Raw genomic sequence first — 20,021 nt, 5'->3', positions numbered from 1 at the left:
GAAGTTTTTTATAAAAGATTTTTTAAAATTGTTGAATTATGAACACGTACAAGTGTTTGTATTTGGAGTCATGTTTAGATAATTTAAAATCTATGTGTTATCGTGTTACAAAATTTACGAGAAAATATGTATTGTGCTTGGCATATCATGTAACAATTAGGTACATCATTGAATAATTAGTCCGCTTTAGGATGTAATAATTTACATCAATTGAATGACATCAAGTCCAATTTATAGACTATCTACAATCAAAAAAAAAAAAGAAAAAAAAATAGAATCTATAGGAGAATGCTATGCATAGATTATAAATGTCATTTAGTGCAAAAACATTTGCAAAATTAGAACATGAAGACAGAATATTCATTTTTATAAACAGCGGTACAGCAACAAGATTTTTTTAGATGTAGTTTCATAAAGATAATACTAAGAAGTCTGTCGAAGTATGACGCATCTCAGTGCAAAGGAAGTGATGTCACAGTATTATGGTTACAAGTCTCTCAATGGTCATGGTTGACAAACCAAGCGTCCACTTTTTTTACTCCCTTCAAGTCTCGCTATTCTTTTCTCGCTTAACGTAGGCCCATCTTTTGCCGGGGATTGCCCTTAGAGGTGTGTCGTGTAAGAGATTAAAGTCAGGTATTAAAGTTCGTATACAGGGGTTTCCAATATGTGGTCACGATTTCGAAAGTAAACTCAGTTAGAAACAACATAAAAAGAAGGATAACATATAAATATCTATTCTATTAAATTTCACTTTGCAAGTTATAAGTTACTTTTGTATCGTATTAATTATTCATCCATTTTATACAAAATGATCGAAGCAGATAATGATTTCCTAAATGTGCATTATTATTGAAATCTTCAAAAAAAATTATTATTATAATAAAATTATTCAAGCGAACATAAATTATATTGAAATATGAAAAAATGGCTGTGATTCGACAACGAATTTATTTTGAACTTCTTAATGTAATTCTTGTGCTCGCACTGAATTGATTGATTTTTTAATATTCATATATTGAGAAACATAACTGTAGAAAAGTAGGCGGAAGAAAGGCCTGCGCTTGATATTCGTCTAAATATTAGCTGTCCATCGGATTTGGATATATCGATACGTGGGTCGATTATTGTGCGCGCGTTGCCTGAACAAGATGCCATATATGCGTTCGCTCGGTACAGAAACGATACGTGGGCCAAAAGAACACGAGTCAAAGCTGCCTTAACCGGTCTACCTTAACCAGAATATACTTCAATATTACAAGTGATATAAAGAGAGAGAGAGAGAGAGAGAAAGAGAGAAAGTAGAACTGTAGTGACACAAGAGTCGATGTACAGTTTATTGCGTTTTCATAAAAAATTCTAATAAAAAAATGCCTTTTTCTATAAAACCTTTTAGTATAAAATCTTCGCAGATGTGCGCGGTTTATTTTATGGACATTATGATTAATATCTGATGTAATGAAGCATCATAGTCAAGAATAAACTTTTTCAAAGAATAAGCTTCCACAACCATATTAGCGAAAGAAATTAATAATAATTCGTTTAATAGTAATTATATAATATTATATCCTTATTATAATTATTAACCAGTATTAGATATTAACAAATGCATATTATTTATTTAATCGGTAATGCAATCTTCATTTGAAATTAGTAGATCCTTTAAATTTTGTTACATTTAAAATTACATTTAAAATATTTAATATTAATTAAAATTATTATTAAAAAAATTTATAAAGAAATAAAATTCAATTCCACTGTTTTATATATATACTAATTTATATCTAATTTAAATTTTATTACTAATGATACTATTAATTATATACAAGTGACTTTTAAATAATGCCTGCTGAAAAACGTTCGTTCTTAAGTAAACCTATTAATTTGTCTGTCGATGGAAACTTATCTTTTTTAATGCTGCCATTTTTAAAGGAGATAAAATTGATTATTTTACCTGCAGCATCTCGAGACGCGACGACGCCTGCGGTGCTGCCATATTTCAGCTGTCTATTGCTTGCGGTGTTCTCGTTCTGTAAAAATAACGAAAGTTTCGTTATTTCTGAAACAATAAATGGACATAAATCAATAATAAATCTTAGCACACAAATATGTACATAATATTCCACAATATAACGATCTAAATTCTTTTGTTTAAATTTTAACAAAAAAATTATTTATTAAATTTTCTTGAGGAGACGATATCGATATCAAGTTTGATAAATCTTTATTTATTATTTATATACATTCTTATTGTATAACATTACAAAATGATTACCGTTTATAGATTATCCATTTAACTTTGTCAATATCTAACAATGTTAATGTGGTTTAAAAGATAGTATTTTCATTTATTATTATACAAAATACAACTTTTATATTTAAATATAATTATTTAGATACAAGCAAAAAGAAGAAGAACAATGTAAATGTAATTAAAAATATAACATAGTTTGGAATTAACAAATTTGATCAATTTCGCATATTTCTCACGGGATTACGAACTGCCTTTCCCGTTCGTTAAATTGAGATACGCTTGCTAAATACTCTGATAAAGGTTGCAGCGTTGGCGTCATAAACACTTAGGACAAATGTTGCGTATCTGTAATTCGCTACTGGCAGAATGGTAATATCGCGGGTGAAAATAGATCGGTTCGGCGTGTGTGCACGGAAAACGATGCAGTTCCTCGAGTTCCAAATAATTACACTTAAAATAGAGTTTCATGCTGGTATTAGCTACAAAGCATAAGTGCCCCCATAAGTGGATGCATCGTAATAACCATCGGCCAAATAAATATATGGTTTGCTTTGCATTTAGAAATTTATTACTTACAGATTCCTAACAACATGTCGAATATATTCCGACATAAAATTAAGCATTTTCCTATCATGAAGTGTTAATTGGATTAATAACACAGTCCAACAAAAAAATAATTTTTTTGAACATTTGAAAGAAATTAGTTATTTTCTTTCAGTTCTTTTGGATGCTGAATACGAATTCGATTTCTAAATTGTTGCATCTTATATCACAATTTAGAGAAATTTACAAAAGTTGCAAAAAAACTATTTTCACATATTTTGTCATATTATAATTATGGTGCAAAGAACTGAAGAAGTTCTATTGCAATTAAAATTAAGTATCTGTATTGTTAGAATTCAGACGCATAGTTAAATACAGAGTTTATTTCTCTAGCGTGTCACCTATATATCATAATTTTAACAAAACATATAAAAACGGTCTATCTTGGCTACTTTAATTGTCAATTTTTCAAATTGTGACGTGATGGAGCAATTTGAAAATCGGATTTATTATTCAGCGTTCAAAAAATTATTAGGAAAACTAACTAGTCTCATCTCAGCATTGTTTAAACTGTGTAATAAATCAAAATTTTTTAAATTAGCATTAAATAATATAAATTGTAAACTTAATTTATATATACATTATATTTAACTTATAAACCTATAATTATAAACTTAATTTATAATATATTATAATTAACAAATTAAATAATAGAAACCAATATACTAATATTGGATAAATAAAAACGTAAAATTCTCTTAAGCTGTCGATCTCTCAAAATCGCGGAAAGAGAAACGTCAAACTACCGTGAGTGCACGCGATTTCCGAGCGGGAATATATCAAAGGTTTATAATTGGCTTTCACTTTTTGTTTCCACCTGCCGCATTACTATAGCGCAATTCACGTGGTGACTCGCAAAGGTAATTGCAAAGCCAAAACGAATTCGAGCTCTGAATGGAACGGCTGGTGATCATTGTTGCTCTTTCGAGCGCTCCATCTCTCTGTAAAGATCGAGCCAATGTGGGTGGATCAGTAGCGTAGGCGCGTTTGATATCACCACGTTTGATATCATGTTATCGGGTTCGATCGTTTTCATACGCTTTTCATCCATGAATTTGTGTACAGCTGACATTAGAATAATTGAAAGACATTTCCGATCGCTAATGTAAATCTACTCACTCACGTAAGTAGAAGTAAACAATAACGCCATTTTTTTCAGCGGTACAATGCGAATTCATTAAAATTCAAGACAGTCGTCCTTGACGAGATGCTCTTCGGGAAATTATTGATATGTGATGGCTCGCTGTGGTAACAGTGTCTTTAGGCCAACAGACATTGTGACTCACGAACGTGACGTAATCGCGAGACTTTTATGGTTAAGAACTGAGAGGAATAGTGGTTCGCGACTTATTTGCTATTTTCTCCGAGCACGAAGGCACATTTTGCGTTAGTGTGTTATGATTAGAAGTTGCATTAGACACTTAATGAACTCTTTTAAAATTATCGTAGCCGAAGCAGAAATACAGAGTTGACAGTATTCTTACAAATTACATCTATGTTAATCCGTTACTGAAACATATGGATCCTAGTGATCCTGGAATATTTTCTTAATTTTTAAATAATGTAATGATTCGGAATAATTTTATGTTGTATAACTTTATTTTTTTCAGTTTTGTTCTATTCATATAGGTCAATTTACCGTACTATATATATATATATAGTGTTACAATTTTTTATTTAGTTGAAAAACATTTTTTTGTTGAAAAGTTTTTAAGACTAGTCTGAGAAAAAAGTTTTCGGTGTTAGTGATTATAATTACACGTTGTCATAATTATGATTAGATTACTGTCATAATTTGTGTGTGTGATTAGGTATTGTTATATAATAATGTAACTAATAATAACTATATGCAGTTCTATCAATAAATATGCATAAACAGTTGACACTGAAAATGACTACAGATAATTATTATTAATGTATTACACAATAAAAATGGATACAATTATTATAATTTAACTATAACTTGTAATCATTTTTTATGCCAACTACATATATTTGTTGATAGAACTACATACAGCTATTATTATTTATGTTATAGCACTAATAATCATAATAATAGTAACATGTAATAGTTACAAATACCAAAAGCTTTTCTCTTAGTATACAATAACAAAAAGTTTAATAGAACTTAAAAATCCGTTAATTCTTTTAGCGTTATAAATAATATATTCCTGTTACGAATTCATCCACACAAAATAACAAAAAAATTTATCTATTTTATCTCGTTTCAATTTTATTTATTTTTATCGTAAATTGTTCTATCTTCATCGGTATACATAAATGATGTCTGAAGAATTTATTTCATTAGATGAAACTCTGGAATTAAAATAAATGCATTCGATTAGGTTCAATTCGTAAACTTCGCAAATCTGTCGAGTTCGACGGCATACGCACGAAGCGAACGAAAACGTCCGGTGACCCAGGTATTCGACTTTTGCATGCTCTTATTGCATAGATTATTTATAGTTTTACTAAAAACGTACTCTTCGCCACGATTACCATAGGCTACTCCCATACGTATGGTCACCACCAAGTACACGGCTTCATTTCTATAATTAAATCGCACGCGCGCGTGCGGTCATTTACGATAAAGTTCGTGAAAAGTGAACGAATACTTGTGCTGATAAATCCAAGACAATGGAAGCTAACGAGGGCAAACATAAATGGAAAACACAATATTATGCTACGTAGAGTCTCGGCGACCAACTTTAATTGGCGTCTTGAAAAGAAGCGTGCGAGAAGCGCACTTTATTCTTCCGGCAATTAGGTATAACACTCTCCATGGCGGTAGATAAGAATCTCTGCAGCAACTTAATAACGCACGAACCACATCGGAATTTTTGACGTTATTATTCGCGCGTGCGTGTACAAAATGGTTGGTGATCGTGCTCAATTAGGTTCGCACCCGCAAATGGCGAGCACGTGCCCAATTTGAAGGCACAATTTGAGGAAGAAAAGGCACCAGGCATTTTGTGCAGCTAAATGCATTTGATACGTCATATTAGAATAACAACGCGGCGCAGCGCGTGATACAATTGCCTGGAAAGCACGATCGGCTCCTCCAGCGAATACGATTATTCGCGCAAGTTTGTCAGCTGGATTTATCGAGTCGTAATTTCGCTTCCTGTAAATTTGTCGATTGCACGAAGACTGTAACACGAGAATTTTTTTTCTCTAAGACCTGTTTAACACTAGAACCGTCGATAGTATCCCTCTAGAAATGCTAACTAAAAGAAACTGGAGATACCAGTTTGGTAATTTTTTATCTTTGTTTACGGTTAGTAAAACATTTATTTTGGTATTATTTATATCATTATAGAATTATTTGTATTATATTGACATATTTTCAATTCTGTACTGTATATCTGAATCTAATACAAAAAAGAAAAAAAATAAATAAAATAATCAGCAAAGTCAAAATGGTATAATATCATCGATGGTTTTAGCTGATAATAATCCGCCACGTGTTTATATAGAAATTTCTATGCGGTGATACAAAACTTGTGCGGAACTTCGATTAAAATACACACGTTATTTACCTTAATTGCCATAGAATTCATTTAGTTAAATTCGCAATTAATTAAATAGCGCTAGATTACAATTCTGCATTGATTAAACGCCAAATTGGCATTGTACGGAACAAAATAATATTCGATATAGCTCTCCGGAGTTAATTACTCCGCAATTAATGCCACAGCGGCTTTTAATAACATCTTTGAGATACGGACGATATGGGGGAGAAGTGGTGCTCGCGATGATTTAACGGGCTGTGCGTAACGGTGCAATTAGGTGGCTGCATCTTAAGAACGCGTCTGGCCATTCCGCGCTCTCACATTCCTATTATCTCTCATCTCGGCTCGGCAAAGTCCAGACACACGGCAGACGCAATTTCTTTCTCTCTCCGAGTAATCGTTGAAAATTACGCCGTAGGTCTAACATGGTGGGATTGGCGTAAAACGGAGCTCGAGAATTATTTGCGTCGCTTATCCACGGACACCTTCAAGATTGCGCAATTATAATGGAATTTAAGCATGCGACAAGCTGCGCGATTTCATTCATTGAAATAAATTGTAACGGCATGAGGGAATTTCCATTTTGTAAAACATTGTTTCTGTGTGAGAAACTATATATCAACTGAACTTTCTGCATTCATAGAAGACATTTTATAAAGCGTCCCATACAGCATGAAAGCCTCCAGCAATGTTTCTACATTACTGCAATATTGCTGGCACGCTGTAATGTTGCTGCAATATTGCTGGAATGATCTGTACTATATATAGGCGTGATAAATATATTTTAATTACAGTAAATGTTCAACCTCTATTTATATCTTAAAATGCAAGGTATTCGTTTTATCTCAATTATGACGATAAACCTGTAATAATGTATATTCATGTATCTATTGTTTTGCGAGCATTAAAGGGCAGGTTATCAAAACAGCGCTCCATTGTTTTGTTGCGCTCATAATAAATATTTGCTTAAATTAAATTTAATAATTTAGTGATACTTTCACATCATCTCATTAATTATAATTTTGGGAAAAGAATGAACAAAACAATGACTTTATTATTAGTTACGCGTTAACCATGCTGAAAATCGTTATAAAATATTGTTAAAGAAAGCTGGGAAACCAGAACGCCCCACAACTAATTTTGAACAGTATTAATTTATCCCGTGATAAATTAATGAGCATTGAAGTGGCTTGCAAAATTTGATTGATATTTTTCGAAGAAATATCAATGTTACTAGCAATATGGACGATTAATTAAGTGATTTTTACGGAAAAATATGATCTAAAAGTATTGGTATCGAAAAATCTTTTCTAGATACCTCGATATTTTCGTTCAAAAGAAGTCTATTTCAAAAAATATTCGTCAGCATAAGAAAGTTCAATGGTTCTGTGGAACAAATCTATACAAAGCATCAAACCAAAAAGATCGGATTGGATTGTTTTGACAATCTTTTTGACGTTCCAACATGTAACTCGCACAGCATCGTTTCGTCCTATGTTTGCGTCTGCTGCATTATTGATGCGGCACGATAAGGCAGAATCTACTTAGCGCTGAACTAGATAGCGAACAAAATGTATGAGCAACAGCGCCGATGTGATACAAGCGAAAGGGAGAAAGAGAAAGAGAGAGAGAGAGAATGCACTCACCGTTGTCTGCGGGAAAGGACTCTGCACACGAGGTAATCACAGATGATCCGTGGCCCGTCTTTACGCGAGGAGGACCAATGCAGCACTGACAGTTCCACCGTCCCTCTCTGATTCATCCTATAACTCCCTCTCCGTCCTTCTCCTTCCCGGCTGGCATGAAGAGAGTAAGAAGGCGACGGTGAGTAAACGAGAAGGGTTCATGAACCCGAGAGGGAACGTTGGAGGGAGGAAGTGTCAGGTGAACGTGGTGCGTTCTGCTAGAAATGACGATGTTCGGACAGGTCGGATCGCGTGGTCCCTCCACCGTATGGTATCCTTTGGAACTTCAAAGATATAATAAAGTTTCTTCATGATAAAGTGATTTATCGACATGATGGATCATCTGGAAATGATAGACTAGTTGGTCACGTTTGATAAATTGAGATCTTAATAAGTATTTTGTAGAGAGAGTGTATTAACAAAAGACAACAATTAGTAAATGATATTCTGAAGAATAATGTATTAGTATTATATGTATTACATAAAATTATCAGATAAATCTTTACAGATTAAGATAATATATTATATTAAAAAAAAAAAAATTTGATTTAAATAAGATGCATTATTAATCGTTTTTCTTAATGTAAAATATTAAATTATGTACACCATGTTTATTAAAAAATTTGGCGTTTTCAAGGATGAATCCTTGTTTAAAATTGATTTGTATTTCCTATGGGGTTCATTTTAAAAGAATTCAAATTCCCAGAACAAGTTTTTTGAACCACTGAATAGTCCTTTTGCTAACAGAGGCCTCCAAAGGCCGATATAATGTTTCTACCTGCCTCAGCTGCACTGTGTCCTAGTTTTTGCAATTCATATAAGAAAAATATCGCGCAATCCTTTCACGGAAAACATATTGTTTTCTCTTGTGGAAAAAATTAATAATCAAAAACAGTCTGCTTATCAAAGAAAATTGAACATCAAAATAAATTATTAATGGCACAACTGCAAATATACTTTCTATCAAGTTTACTAATTGCAATCAATTGTCAATTAGTCAAATTTCGTGCGGTGCCAGTCTCATATATATATATATATATATATATATATCCTTTTTTACGTTGATTGCAGTTTGATGAGTATACACAGTGCTTCAGATATTTCATCGCAATCCATATTATGCTGGTAAAACATAGTCATTCAATCATAATAGGGGAAAGAAGATGGCATTACACTCAGAGAAAAAGACATAGTGATAGCAACTATTATAACAGTAATATAACAAGCTTTATATGTAAAATTAATATATATATATATATATATATATATATATATATATATATATATAGTTGAAGAAATTATTTTATGGTTTCAATAGCTATACAAAACAGTATATTCAAAAATAAGTATATTCATAAAATAATTATTCAATTACCCAGCAAACAAACTGACGACATTTGTCATCATTTTAACGTCAAAAGTATTTGAAACTTATATATTTAGTCATCTTTATAATTATTACCACAAAGTTTTTCTCTGAGTGAATGCCTCTGTGAATATACGAAATTCCAATATTCTGCATCAATTGTACTGCAACGCGAAAATTAGTAAAATTATAGTGTTAAGAAAACTGGTTGCTTAAGATAAAGTTTTGAATCAACATATTGTGAATAGCGCGTTGTAATGTTTTAATTTATCTAATTATACACAACTTGTCTTGCGAAACTGTATACATTATAGTTTTTTCCTAAGTGATATTTATCTAGCATTCATGCATTTGCATTTGTGACATTTCATATAACGATTAAATATGTACTGTTTGTTTTTATTATTTCCACAAAAAATGGAAAGCTTCGTCGAAATTTCGTCGAGTAGTGATCAATATGTATAGTTATATTTACTGGTGTCCAGGACCGTAATCGATTTTGTCCAACCTACAGGCCGTAGGGGCGCAACTCACACAAGCAAGTCATTATCGTCTGATCGCTTATGATAATGGCGTTTCAATATTCAGTAGATGAGTAAGCGATCGAGTCATCGAGTAATTTCTAATTCTAATTCCTCATTCGTACACCTACCATTGTTTGTGCCTGAGGACCAATATCGAGGGCAATAATATTATTGCTTTCGTCTCTCGGCGGTAGGCACCACCCAGACACGTTAACGAGCGCAAGTCTGATCGCCCGATAAAGTCATTTCTGCGTTGAAAACAATTTATTTGATATTGCAAGAACAACGTAGGCTAGACGTCTCTGACGGATCGAAGATTAATCCTTCCCCCTTCACCTCCTTCCCGTCTCGCGTTTAATTCCTCGTTGCGGTCTTTGGAGCTGGGATATCCGTCATTAGAAATAAGGTCGCAAACTACGGGGCTATGTATATATCTCGTGCATCACACGAGAGGAAGAGGGAGGGCCTAACCGCGAGATCTACAGATGGTGCGGCGTCTCGATTCTGCCTAAACGGAGACCTCGGGTACTACCGTAAGCTCCCGCTGCACAGAAGCACATTAATTCTATTCCCTTTAATTAACGGTTCCGTGCTACGCCAGCTTAGAGACCTTTTCGAGGATAACGCGCGAGTTCCGCTTTCGCACGACATCCATGCTGCAACCGTTCACCGTGACACTTCTGCATTATGCGGCGATTGTTTGACGAGGCGATTGTTTTCTTCATGCTTCTAGTGATATCAATAAGGAAAAAATTATTTGTCAAAGCGTCTATCGAAATCTAATTTAGCTTTTGAATTAACGCAAAGATAATCTCGTTGCACCGGAAGGAAACGGTAATCGATTATTTAAATGTAGAATTAGATTTACAAAGTAGTTTTAGAGCTTATTAATCTTTCAGCGGTCACCGCGAATAGATAAATTAATAGCAATCCAATGAAACTTGTATCCACCGAAACTCGGCTTGTTCACTTCTCGCATGTGCCAAAGAGGAGAATAAATTTCTATTTAATGCAAAAGCTGAAAAGACCATCTCATGATTACAACATTTTTGCTTTCAAGATCGCTCGTCCCCTTTTGCTCAAATACGCTTTGTGCGAACGAACTTTCTCGTAAAGTAAAGGTTCCTCCCGATCCTCTCGGAGAAACGAGGCGGGAGAGACAAAACCGCGGCAAAAGTTTTCTGGAAAAAGGTGTAATTTAACTCTTTCGTGGCGAGTGCATGAATTATCAACGGAAATACAGGAAACTTGGCGAATTTATTTTAAAGGAGACACGTGAATTCGATTTCCCACCAGACAATTTTGCTTTCAAAATTTCTGATAAAACTTTATTAATCTCTATTTATTAATCTTAACTCTCCAAAGTTGATCTATAATAATAGTTGTTGACATTGGGTCTGTAAAACTCATTTATGTTAATTAAAAAGCATAAATTAATTTCTAGGAAGCAAAATGATATAATTCATATATAAAAATAAATAGATACTGAGTATATTTTAATAAGAATAAAGAAAATTAAATTGTTTGACATTTTTGACAAAGAGAATTATAATTAAATGAGTCCAACAGACCTATCGTCGCACACAGTCGTGTGTGTGGAGAGTCAATTAATTTCGAATCTTCTCTCGCAAAAGTATCACGAGATGCGCGAAGCGAATCACGGTTATTTTCATTTCGTTTCTTGTTTATAATATAGGTAAATGTTATAGCTTTCGTAGGTGGTAGTGACTCATTTCTTTTTGTTCACTATGTTACATAAATGTTACATCATGCTTCCTTCAAGATATACGAGAACTTTTCTATTCTGATTCGCACGGCATATTGTTTCCATACTACTGTGATAATGAATATAAAAAAAATATGTAATAAATGTAAGAACAGAAAATAATAAATATAAGAAAATATGTAGAAAAACTGGGATTCGTTATAACAGACTGACCAAAAATGTATAGTATAAACAGGGAAAAAGAGAATTATTATGAAAGAGCAAAAACCGTAGAATAAGTTTAACGAAAAGAATAATTCATTTATTCTCTATATTAATTATAAAATTTCCAAAATTAATTCATACAACAACATCGAAAATTATTTAAACTTTTTATTTATTTAAAATCTTTTTTCTCATACAAAATACTTTCTTTCCATTACGTATTTTATGTATGTTTGTTTGGATTGATGCATGTATATTTTGTGTATATTTGTTTAGGTTGATATACGTACATTTTGTGTCTAAGAGAATCGTTTTCTCGATGTTTCTTTAGAGAGGAAATATAAATTAAATATGTATTTTATATTGTGTGCGTCAATATCGATTATATTAATTTAATTCGATATAAAAAATTAATAATAAATTAATTTGTAATAATGGAAGCGAATAAAGTTTGGCTTTCACTGGTTGCTATATCGCAATTGATTCGATACCTCCGAACTACCCCCATTCGACGTGCCAATAATGGCTCGCGAGTGGTCCAATTTTGGCAGTTTCGGCCGCTAGTTCAAGCCAAGTCGATCGACAAAGGTTTCGAGGCACTCCGTGCCTCGACTTCGTTTGGTCGAGATCGAATAACGGGCGACGTGACTGCCAAGATTGCTTCTCCTCGCGAGATGAAAACTGGAGAAATAGGGATAAGCGCGTGTCGTAGCTCGTGCGAATAAAATCCGTAAAGGCGTAAAGGAATTCAAATCACTTTTGTCGACGATATCATACGGCCCGAAATGCTTATCGCGAACCGATTTTCGATTTTGCCGGTTTCGAGAACGTGACACGATGGAGAACGATGACGTTCTTCTTCAAAATAACGTGGTTATATTATAGTATGCCCCGAAGCAAATAAATCTAAGCTGTTCCCAATTCTTTCTGCCTCTTTTATTTACTATCTAAATGAGATCACAAACATTTATATCTGAATATATAATATTTTATTTCGCATTTCATCAATCTATCTAACAAAATATTTTAGAAATTATTTAATTATGAAGCATGAATTGACTTATAAATTAAAAAAAAATCAGCTTTTTGTGTTTTTTTTATTAACCAGAATCTATTTTTAATACGTTTAATACGTTTACTATGCAAAACGTTATTCATCTTTATCGCACAAGAAGAATGTCTTGCGTTTCTTCACGGTTCTTCATCATGAATTCAGATGGCGGTACTTGGAGATGTCTGATTTAATACGTCTTTTGATGTTTACTCTTACATTTAGTAACGTCTGTTTATTTTTGCCGGTAAATATTACGTAAGTAATTAAAGAGAAAATAATTTTTTCTATTATTTTACCGTTTTTGACATATATTTTAATTTGGCACAGAAAGTTTTATAAATTATTATAGTTGGCACAGAAAGTTTTATAAATTATTATAGTTAATGCTCTATTCTATTCCCTTCAAAAAATATTAAAGACTGTGTGTAAAAAAATAAAAACTGAAAAAGGTACTATTGTTAATATCTTTACCTTTTTATCATTAATTTTATTATTAATATCTATTTTATATTTTCTTTATTTTTTTTATTTTAACATTCAATATTAATACGTATCTATCTGACAACAATTTCTTCGCAATCAATAACACTATCTTTTTATAAGTGTTATTTTGTTATTTAATCACGTCGTGTCTAACATCTCACGAATGTAAGGGTTGAAATTCTTTCAAAACTCGACAACTTCGTTGAAAGGTTGAAACGATGATGGCTATCGCGAAGAGTGAATCGTATTTCAGAGATTTAGGTCAACACGCGGTACATATCGAGTTGCTCTTTTACCAGATTCTAATGTCGTCGCGGCATAGTACGTGATCGTCGAAACAGGTCGGGAATTATAGTTTCCATTACCTCGCGGCTCAACGATGGATAGAAATTAACAGGCTGCTGCGCGGATGTAAACGTAAGTTAACCAATTATATGGCCGTGACCGATTGTGTTCAGGGAAAATGGTTTCAAGCACGTTCTCGGTTTTTTTCAGCATTGTCTGAAAGCTTCTAATGCAGAAAATATTATACTTGCGCACTGTGTGTCGGTTGTAAATTCGTTATCAAGCTCGATTGTCTACCCGTTTATCAGAATATTAAACATTGTTGTTTGCTTAAATACTTTATTTCATGAAGCAGCAAGAAAGTATAATATTATGGGAAACGTAAATAGAATATTATGAATTTTAAATTATACGCGAAACTTAATAACGTTAAAGAGTTTTCTGTGAAAAGAGGTTCGGCAATAAATATAATAATTTAGAAGATTAATTATGCAGTTTCGCACTGTGAAAACGAGTACAATGCTTCTAAAGCAGTTTTATTATTTAGTTCTTAAACATGGAACGCTATTTTTAAGGAAATTTACAAAGAAATTCCTATAAGCATTGTGTCGAAACATAATAGAGCATGACCGAGCATAATTGTGTAATTTTAGTTGGCCGCAAACACGAATCCTTATACAAATAATGGAGCAATACTATAATAATAGAATATTCCTGCTACTAATATTTATTATAAAAATATTCTATATTTTAATAATATAGATTATAAATAGATATTAATCACATGTTAATTTTTTCCTTGAAACTATTGTTACTGTAAACTGAGCCATAAAAATCTTATGGGGGATTCCCAAATATAGATATAAAATTAACTTTCTTTTTCTGCGCGTATTTGCGCAATCTCGATTCCTAATTTAAATTATCATGTTTCTCGGAATGTGGCAATAGATATATTTATCTTGATTAAAATTTGTTGCGCAGATTGAGATGGCTTCTAAAGCACAAGTTCTGCGACGCGCGGAATTCGGGAACTTTGTGCGAGAAGTGGTGCATCTATTTCGGTTTCCGCTGTAAATTCCATCTTTCTCTCCCCCCTCCCCTCCCCTCTCAGATTCTCTACTTTTCATTTCTTTTACAACCGCGATTCTTTTCTCTTCCATTTCAATTTGCTCCGTTTTTTCGACAGATCCGTCTCTTTCTCCTCGTTTGTTCCTTCGTTTACGCCATTTTTCGTTAGTTCCATGTCCGTGGAGTCGAGATTGGCTGTTTTAATCAGATTTTATTCGCCTAAAAGGATGGATAGGATAAGGGGAAATAATTAATGTGCATAAGGTAGGATCTTTTCCCAAGATAGTCTTTCTAATTATCCGGCGCCCTTTCCGACTTCGCGTTTATCACATCCGGCTTTTCGGTAGATGCTTATCGTTTCTCGATTTCCTACGTACTCGCCCTTCTCGTCGCACACGCAGAAAATAGTGCAACTGCAAGTGAAATCGTTAATCTTGCAGTGAGAAAACTTTCGTGGAGATAGGTATATTGATTCTGAAGCGTTTGCCACTTAACTGCCCTCTACTTTACAAAACATTCGATGCATATCTTAACATAACAATTATATGTAATATAATTTTTACGTTACAAGAATCTCTAAAATACTTATAAGATTATAAGAGTTTCTTTTTCGTTAATAAAACTCGTTTATTATATAAAGAAAGATTTTAAATTTGTTTTTAATCCTGGGAATAATCGTCTGAGATGATTTTTATATCCTAGTAGAAAGAAAATAAATATAGTCGGTAGTTTTCTTTACTAAGATTCCACTTCTATTTCTTCTTTTATCTTTTTAAGAAAATATTTAGTAAATCTTGTATACATAAATGATTTCAAATATTTATGTATATAAATTGTAAAACAATTAATATTATATATATATATAGAAATAACGATTTTGCTGAAATATCTAAAAATCAACTAGAGATACAGATAATTTTATTAAGTAAGTTAGCTGAAGTATTATAATATTAATATAATAATGACTTAAAATTGAAGTACAAAAATTACCTCATGTAATCGTTACGCAACAAAAAAACTAGCTATTATTCTCGGATTCATAAAGAATTTTTAAAATTGAAATATGAGTCAATGCGAGCTTTCACTCAAATGTCATTATGTTTCTCATGCTTATCGGATCGGAATTTTTCTAATTATGATATTTTCGAGATTTAAAAGAAGATCCTGAACAATTTTATATAAATCAGGGAATTCGTAATGCCAGGGAAATGCTTTGTACCCATGTAATATCGTTTGATCAGCTCGCTGTAGATAAATGCGGCAACACGCTTATATCCATAAAATTGCGTTTTGAGATGGAAAATGTACGATGCACTGAAGATAAACGAATCACCGGGAAAATGAACGGGATTTGTCGCCGTCGAAGGCAATGAATTTTATTAACTCGATGTTGAGATGCATGCGACCTACGTTTCTCCGCCGTAAATATTTACGAATCGCGAGCTGCAAAGCGGGTTTCCGAGAGGGAAAATTGCAGTTGTTTGGTAGCTGGCATACCACGGAAGCCTTTGTGTTGCGCGCCTCCATCGCGATTACATTCTTGTCTATAACGCCTGTTCCTCGAAAATTACTAGTTATGGAACGAATGGAAGATCGCAGTTACATAAAAACTAAAAATGCCTCTAATATAAAGGATTTAAGTTATCCTTTCTTTCGCAATTCAACCCCTTAACTGTAAATGAGCCGCATATCGTGTAGCAAAGATTGAGACATTTGCCGTTAAAGAAAGTAAAAATTTTAGCAAATGATAGATTAAGGGATTTCTCTAACTAATCTCTATTTACAAAATTGACAATGCTCTTCAATAATTAACATTGAAATAATAAATCTTTACATTAGATACTGAACATAGATCTTCTAAAAAGACATCCTCTTCTCGCAAATTAAGAATTGCACTTTACTAATAAACACAATCTATTTCGATATCCTTTTGTATCTAATTAAATTTTTTAAATACTTCAGCAAAACCGTTCTTTCCTTCCCAAAAAGTTTTCTCTCAATAAGAAATAGATAATTTAGCGTTGCAATTAAATAATTGTACCGACGTTACGTCTCGTCAAGCTCTTTGTATTATTCGAAAATTCGCTTTTACCGAATTCAGCGAACTTTTTGGAGCGTCACGTGATACCGATGATAACGCTTATAACGAATTCTGCGGTCATCGAGCGTATCTGTTCACCGCTTCGATGCTCCCAAACATGTTTTGAAATTAGTGACAACGGATTCGAGATTCTTCTCGAGCTTTCAGCCGAGAAAATTACAGCCAACGAAACACCGAGCGGCTTTTTGTATCTGCATTGCGATATTTCGTTTCATCGCGCTCGCTCTTCACGAGGCCGCGCCGCTGTTGTTTGCAACGTGCGCGTATTTGCGCTCGCGCGCACGAAAACAAGGGAATTATTCGTGGTAAACGTATGGTTTATTTAACGTTGACCCTTCCGAAAGCGCGACCCGTTGGCTTCGCGAGATTAGCTCGCTGCAATTTCATTTCCTTCAGACGATAAGGATTTTTTTACACACGCAAATATCCGATGTATCGTACAAAGCTGTGATAATTATACGGAGCGCATCTGCGTAAACCTCGCGCGAGATAATGCAGTTAGATATCGATTATGTATTTATCTCTCAGAAGGCAGGACATGGAAATGCGTTCGTTGATGCGACCACGAATATTTGAACTCGACCCACGCCCACTCGAAATAGTTTGATCTATTCAGACGGTCCGAAGGAGACTCAGATAGGGCGGGTCGACCCTCTATTCAGAAGTCAGAACTATTGGAAAACTGCTCGAACCTAATTGAGTATTCGATTTGGTCTCCGATCGACAAATCGGCAGTTCGCATTTGCAAACGCGCGAGCTCCGCTGTGCATATCCGCGCCATCGATTAATCGAGTTATTAACTTCACTCGGAGAAAGAAATGACGATGCATTGCACGAAGATACCAAAGATCTTGCTGTACAGGGTAACCACCGGATATCCTTTTCACCGCAGATATTTTGTCCGGTGCATTCGTGTGTCTTCGGAACCGATATTTTCTCGATAAAATATCGAGGTCCTGCAGTCTTCAAACTACAGTCTTCGCTTAAACTATTTTCAATCTGAGTGATATTGATATCTACTTTCTTTACTGTTGAATTTTATAAATATGTACGTTGAATTAAAAATAGGGTTTTTAAAATACACCAGAATAGATAGTTAGTAATGGGATCAATTCGTATTTAAATCAAATGAGATAAATATTCGAATAAAGTAGAACAGGAATTGTTAAATAAGTAGCTTAAAGTCTTAAAATTTTTGTTTGGGAAAAGCGTGAAAAAACTTGAATTTTTTCATTCAAGCCATCAATATGACCTTTTTTTAAAAATTTAAAAAAATTCAAAAATTGTTTTAGTTAATAAAACGTATAAATGTGGTATGAAGAATACAATTTCTATTTATTAAAATACAATGCACTCGACTGGTTTTGTAGTTGGATTTAGTTGATTTTGGAACTAAAAAGTTCGCTATTTTTATTTTCTGTATAGACGAAATTAACTCTTAGAATAGATTTCTGAATTTAATAGAATTTTTTTTTATGATTTTGAAGCGTTTTTATTATCCTATGAATATAAAACGAAATTTACATACTATATTAAACGCCATATTTAGTTATTTGTTGGAAAAATACAATGTCTTTTCCTATTTTATCTTTATGCGAAATTCAAATAAAAAATAAATAAAATATTAAATACAAATGAAAAATTGGCAAAAAAAGTTTTATAAAAAAATAATAAATAAAAATAAAAAAATTAGTAATGGCACAAAATAAAGACTAACTTTTTTTTTGCAACTTGACCTATTTTCTCTTTTGATTTCATAGAATTTGTAACTGTTTCACACATTTTTAAACCGTTCAATTTGTAATCACGGAATTAAGCAATTTAGAATTCTACAATTTATTTCGTTATACTTTTAAATATTTTTGGCTGCTTTTAGATATGGGCTACTCAAATAATAATCTTTGAAACTGATGAATATTGTAAAGATATTAGATATTATCTAGAAATAGGAATCTTTCGAACAGAAATTTAGATTCCGGAAAATTTGGACTATATTTCGATAATAATCGTTTATTCTAACCAAGAATAGCTTAAATACATTGTTTTAATAGATTTTAATGCACGTTTTCGATCTGTGTCTTGGCAGATCTTTAGATTTTCCGTACTACGGACGTAGTTTGAGGCACTTGGGATATTTGAATATTCAGATATTAAGATGTTGTACAGACGTTAGAGACAGGACGAAGAGACGAAGGATTATAGACCCGTTTAACTGACTACATATATTCCAAGATATGGTAGCTCGATATATGCGGAATACATACCTTCACGGTGCTAAATTGCTAAACTACCGTAAAGCGTTTAATAGATCAGAAGTTATATGCGAATTGCTTGGGAGGTATCGATTTCAACCGTCCGCGTTACAGCTTACGGATATGTTATTTAGTTATTTAGTCTATTAAACTTCGTTTACATTTCACGATTTATTAACACTTGTCCGCAGTGTCGCCGTACCGAATATACTCGTCGGCTCGCAATCTGTTCGTCTTGTTAAAGAACGTGCCGTGATTTTACTAAAAGTACTCGCACGACTTTCCCACCCACGGATTCAACATCACGTCTTCAGTAAATTAATCTTAATCCATGCGGGACGAACGGAACGGCGTCCTACGACAGCGGCGACGTTCGCATTTAGAACGATTATCTTTAATGAGAAACCCGAGGAGAAATCGCGATTTCTCGTGGAATAAAGCAGAGTCACTTTCTGCATCGTCGTTCCACCTTCGAACTCGGTTTAATGCGTTTTAAGATAACGCTCGTATTTTCGATAAACAGGAATAATAACGATACTGAAGCGAGAGATACTGAGTAGAGAGTGGACGATTAACTCCTTTGGGAATCTGTAATGCGAATTAGCTATACGATGATACTCTACTTAACTTTAACTTTTTACTTTTCACTCGCGACAGTGCGCCGCAGGCGAGAAACGGAAATGGGAATTTCGTGCCGAAAACAGCACCGGGACTGAAGGAAGTTCAAAATGTGTTTGGCTTCCCTATTCTCGGAACTTCCTGCGAAGACGTACATTATATGCACATCCGCATGCATTAGTGGGTGCCTGCAGTCGACGGTCAATGCTTCTGTAACATTTAGTCCTTCCGATACCGAATCTGCGTTTGCTTAGAGATCTGAATTATTTCGTGCAAGAAATACGTG

The 20,021-nt window shown here is 33.4% G+C and overlaps 1 protein-coding gene across 3 annotated transcripts in view; it reads right to left on the bottom strand.

Annotated features, from left to right (window-relative positions):
* Nucleotides 1-20,021, bottom strand: part of LOC105150793 (uncharacterized) — a 160,542-nt gene that overhangs the window by 20,088 nt on the left and 120,433 nt on the right. For 2 of the 3 annotated variants that reach the window (XM_011064117.2, XM_087408975.1), the window contains 2 exons: nt 8,016-8,338; nt 1,955-2,030 (listed from right to left, as the gene is read on the bottom strand). In XM_011064117.2, coding sequence (XP_011062419.1) covers nt 1,955-1,996 — 42 coding nt within the window. In that variant the 5' untranslated portion in view covers nt 1,997-2,030; nt 8,016-8,338. The remainder of the gene's footprint in view (nt 1-1,954; nt 2,031-8,015; nt 8,339-20,021) is intronic. The other variant, XM_011064119.2, reaches the window with a different exon arrangement.

This window comes from Acromyrmex echinatior, chromosome 8, assembly GCF_024713525.1.
Source record: "Acromyrmex echinatior isolate Ae372 chromosome 8, ASM2471352v2, whole genome shotgun sequence".
Classification (NCBI taxonomy): domain Eukaryota; kingdom Metazoa; phylum Arthropoda; class Insecta; order Hymenoptera; family Formicidae; genus Acromyrmex; species Acromyrmex echinatior.
This window is presented reverse-complemented; position numbering and strand designations above follow the sequence as displayed.